Genomic DNA, 5273 nt, shown 5'->3' with positions numbered 1-5273 from the left:
CTGTCATCATCCTCCAAAATGTGCGACAACACAAGAAACACAACTGTACAACCTACATGTTTCACTAACAGGGCACAAATAATAATACCAGTGGATTCAAGTGAAATTCGTTTACATGGTATGAATACTATGCCACAGAAGCCCACACCAACAAAACTTTTATTTTCCTACAGTAACCTAATACAGCATGGTGGAGACAAAACTTGCCACATTGGGTTCATGATTCACATCACTGTGCATTCGGACAGGGAAGGGCCTGGTTCAGTTACCTGAGGTTATAACAACTGGGGCATAATATCAATGATGAAGTCACTGCAGGCTCATGCTGTCATAAACATTTTGCACACATCCAACTGATCAAAATTCCCAAGGAGCTAAAACTTACAAAACTTTATACCTCACAGTGCTCAGTATTCCTGAAGACTGGCCTGGTTTACATCTGGTAAATAACACTGGAGGTTTATGGAACTGCACATAATCTTGAAGTTAAATTACCACTCTTCCACACACTACCCTGTTTCATGAGATATGAACACATAGTTTTGACCGTACTTTCTTTTTGTCTTTCTAAATATGTAACTTACCACATTTAGCCTCCAGTCATGTACAACACAAGTAGTTATTTCATTCTTACCTGCAGATCATGGTGCCAGCACACAAATGGAACTCACATATTCAGACCCATAATGATATCTGGGAGAACGTGGATTCTCCTGAACAGTAGGCGCATACCACGTACGTAGAATCAAGTCCACTCCTCCCTCGTGCACCCACTGAAACACATATTGTACACACCATTACAGATTTGACAGGAACTTATTAAAGATGAGCAGATAGCTAGTAATAATTGGGCCATGCTCCTCACTGCGCACACATTCTACTTGCCTCTGATAAGCACATTGGTCGTCTGTCCGATAATAAGCAACCTGTATCATATAACATTTCCAATCTTACTTCTCGATTATCTATCGCTATCATCTAGAGCGATCTAGAGCTACATTCTTCATTGGCTTACACTTGTGCGATTCGATTAATTGCGATAGGTGTATAATGATCGATTCCAGTCATTTCCAGACTATCTAGTTCATGCAGCTGAAGAGAGATGGGTGTTCTGCATGTTTCCCTTCCCCCTATTCCAGTTACATCCCCCTCAACCCCCTGTCCTGGACCACAGGCCTGAGCGTCTCATTTACATCGACTTTTAATAGGTTAGGTTGGGTGAGTTCACACGTGCTTACACCTCCACTGTCATGCGACAAGCTTTGGCACTTTTTTATAATATTTTTGTTTGGTTTATCTTGTGGGCTTTATGCTGGCTATCTATTTGAGTATTTTAAAATTCTGTTTTCTGTATTTTTGATTTTCTTTTATTTAATGTTTTTATTGGGTCATGCGCAACTTACACCACGGTCACACAGTTTTTGCAGCTGTCAAGAGATGAACACGAGCAGTCTTTCTGTGTTTTCGACATTATATCTTACAGTTTACCTTATGTGGCTTTCATCATGTAAAAGCGTAAAATACCGGTTACCAACATACTGACGTGCCAGCATAAACCTACCCCCACTGATACGTACGTACGTCTGTCATATTAATCCAAAAGGGAAGCACAGTAGATCATGGAAGGTCGCAGTGGGAGGGCCAGTTTTATGGCTCACCCTCATACTCTTACTTATACGTACGTCTGTAATGTGCGCGGAAACGTGGATTCTGTTCAAGGCAACTGGTAGGGCCGCGCCATAGCTCAAGCGGTTAGTCGCTGGCTTCCCACCGCTGCGGCCCGGGTTCGATCCCGGGATTTGTGGTGGACAAAGTGGCGCTGGGGCGGGTTTTCTCAGAGTACTTCGGTTTCCCCTGCCAATCTTCATTCCACTCGGGGCAGGCGACAATAGGCCAATCAGTGGGTCGCCATACCGAGTGGACCCAGTTGGACTCCACCCCCCACCAAGCGAATTAAAAAAAAATTAAGGCCACTTGCAAAGAAGCCACTTAAAATCAAATACACTCCACCCTGATCAACCGATTAAAAGACACATTTTACACATCACCACACACGGACACACCTACTTCACACATCAAGATATATAACACAAGATCAGACCGTTAACAAAAGGTGTACTGTGATGTCTTTGGGGTCATTCAGGGTTGTTGAGGTTAGCAGAGTTATTAGTGGCATGGTTGGGTGCAATGTAGCACAGGTGTAATGAGAACTGACCACCCGAAACAGTCTAAATGTTACCATAAGCGTTCAAACGAACAGACGTCATGATTCCATAAGCTTGCCTTTGCTGATGAAATACAGAAAGTCAAGTAACAGATTATTTAATATTGTTTAAATTTAGTATAATCATGTGTGCAGATAGAGCAAGAGTGGACGGTTGGTTTTAATTATGTTGAAACCTAAAATATATAGTTTTTTATAAATGTCGTTGATATTTAAGAAATCGGTTTTGTTTTTCAGGATGCCTTCATTATTTGAGTGAATATATCTACTACAAGTTTATCACCATATGGCATATGAGGTTCATGTGTTGTATAATGGGTATTCCAAGAAAAGAGAAGAGGGTATGGTTGCAAACTGTACTTCCACACTAATAAAAGGACAAAAATGTATCATTGTTGATACAATGACACCTTGGGATAAAGAAAAGATAATTAAAGGTGGTATATAATATTATTTATACAAGTCTTTTTATTAGAGCTGAATTCCAATTCAGAACTGATCTAATTTCCAAGTTCCATCTGCACAACTCTAAAAACTTATTCCCAGTCAGCTGTTTATTAAATATTGCTGCATGTTTCGAACATCCAACTGTTCATCATCAGGTGATGCAGTAATTTCAAGTGTTTTTTAATTACGGCCGTGTTAACTAACACATGGGCTCATATTTACAATTGTTTCTGTCTACTATTTGTGCTGGATTCATTGATATAAATCATAAAAATTATAAGATTATAAAGTTGCTTCATTATAATGTAAATTACATACATAATATCGAAGCAAAATTAGGTGAAATATAGCCTTAGTCAAAATCGCCGTAAGGGTGTAGTCCCTTCTTCCCCGTGTTAGCTCTGTGTTGATTAGCATTCGTGATACATGTGATGCTTTGGAATAGGTAGATGGGTGTTACTTAGCCTACTAGGCTATGGTCCTTCACCTGTGTACTCTTGGGATGTATAGCTTAAGTAACTGTAAAATTGTATATTTTTTATGATTTATATCAATGAATCCAACACAGATAGTAGACAGAAACTATTGTAAATATGGGCCCATATGTTAGTTAAAATGGTTGCAATTCAGGAACACTTGTAAGTATTGTATCACCTGATGATGACCAGTTGGATAGTCAAAATATGTAGTGATTTTTAATATGCAGTTGAATGGGTATACATTTTTGGAGTTATATAGACGGAACATGGCAGTTAGATCAGTTTGTTCACACAACAGGATGCCATCTATAAAGATTGTCCAATTCAGAACTTTAGGAGGTACTGTGTTTCCACAAATGTACCTTTTCTTTCTAGTGTTGCAAAAGACTGGCACAGATGTTGAGTCTAGAATGGGTACAAAATAGAGAGGATGCCTATGTCAGTTTCTAGCCCCACATATCTATGTCTGTTGAGGAGGGAACATATTGGTACTCACATATATTATATCTGAAAGTACCTATTGACAAAAGAAACGTGTATTCTCTCTCCCAAATTTCAGTTATTTATCAAATTTCTAACCCTAAAATCTATTCCACGTGTTGCTAGATCTTGTTTGAGTTGATGGTACACAGTATGTTGTGTGATAAATAGCATTGTTCGCATATGAATATCAGCTTGACTGAGCTTTTCATGGTTTTCCACAGCATCTCCAGGCAAATGTTGGGATAGTACCTGAGTTAGGCTACTACTGCTACCAACTGATTAATCATCCTATTGTCTGACATTCAGTGGTCTTGACACTGAATGCGTTATTAAATAACCAGTTAAAATGATATTGTATTTAAGCATCCTGCTGCATCACTTTAGTTACTTTGTGAGTGTGTTTGTATGTCCGTGAGTGTGTGCTCTTGTATGTGAAGTTAAGGCTACGTAAAGTTGTTTGGGATAACAGAGATGATGGTTATTAATGAGTTGTTTACAACTTAAAAGGACCCAGATATAATCTGTGTGAAAACGTTCTTCTTACATTTGCCTGGTGACGTTTTGGAAAATCATAAAGATCTGATCAATACAGTAGTTCATAATTCATAATTTATTTACATCCATAAACTGTTACACAGGTACAATTGGACAAGTCAGTTTAAGCCATCTAAAACACTACAAGTCAACAACTCTTAAAAATATGCAAAATGGTGCACAAGATTATGAATAATACAGTCATCTTAGGATCACTGTCCCCCAGCTGAAGCTAGCAACTGAGGATGACATCCCCCAACAATCCAATATAAAGCAGCACATTAACTTATACCATCTATATACAACCACACCACATCAGAACCAACCCAAGCTACCAAACTACCATCCATCGTTGTTATTAAAAAATTCTGCTTGTTTACTTACTTAATAACTTACTTATGGAGCTGAGCCCTTCTTGAGGAGCCACCATATCTGCAGCTACTCAAGAATTTCCCAGCATTTTATGTAACCCGAAGGTTCATTACCATGTTCCCTATCCTGAGCCAGACCAATCCAATCCATACGATCCCATCCTATCTCTCCACGATCCATTTTAATATTGCCCACCCACCTATGCCTTGGTCTTCCCAGTGGTCTCTTTCCTTCTGGCTTTCCCACCAATATCCTATATGCATTCCTCTTCTCCCCATTCATACTACATGGCCAGCCCCATGCCCAACCGCCAAGCTGGAGGACCACCCTTTGTCTGCTGTCTGCGACTGCTTATTCAATATATTTGCAGCTTCCCTCCATAACTAGAGGGCGTCTCCTCCATCTGCAACCTGAGGATGCACCATGCCGTGGTGATAAGGGACCCACCTAACATGAAAAAGAACTCCTGCAGAGAATAAAAACACTTGTAGTAGATAACTTTCTAATTTATTTTTAAAAACCTTAACAATTTCTGTTCTTTTTAATTCAGGTTGCAAGCTGTTATGTATTTTAATTCGCATGTTAATTACACTTATTTCGCAACAAACACTGTTGCATGTTTATACATACAAATCCTGTTTTCCTTTAGTGTTATACTTGTGAATGTCAGAATAATGAGTTGTGTGGATCATGTTCTTCTTTAAAAAGCATAATATGTCATATATATATATATA

At 39.0% G+C, this 5273-nt stretch overlaps 1 protein-coding gene across 4 annotated transcripts in view; it reads left to right on the top strand.

Moving 5' to 3' along the window:
- Positions 1-1146: 1146 nt before the first annotated feature.
- The window catches only part of LOC111868778 (metallo-beta-lactamase domain-containing protein 1), an 11660-nt gene continuing 7533 nt past the window's right edge, over positions 1147-5273 (top strand). Inside the window, exons 1-2 of one of the 4 annotated variants that reach the window (XM_023859738.1) lie at positions 1147-1218; positions 2462-2661. In XM_023859738.1, the coding sequence (XP_023715506.1) occupies positions 2511-2661 (151 nt within the window). In that variant the 5' untranslated portion in view covers positions 1147-1218; positions 2462-2510. Of the gene's footprint in view, positions 1219-1266; positions 1574-2461; positions 2662-5273 lie in introns of those variants that run through there. The other 3 variants (XM_023859739.1, XM_023859740.1, XM_023859741.2) reach the window with 3 other exon arrangements.

The sequence above is a fragment of the Cryptotermes secundus genome, unplaced genomic scaffold, assembly GCF_002891405.2.
Source record: "Cryptotermes secundus unplaced genomic scaffold, Csec_1.0 scaffold174, whole genome shotgun sequence".
NCBI classification, from domain to species: domain Eukaryota; kingdom Metazoa; phylum Arthropoda; class Insecta; order Blattodea; family Kalotermitidae; genus Cryptotermes; species Cryptotermes secundus.
Note: the sequence above shows the minus strand (reverse complement) of the source record. Positions and strands in the feature narration are given on the sequence as shown.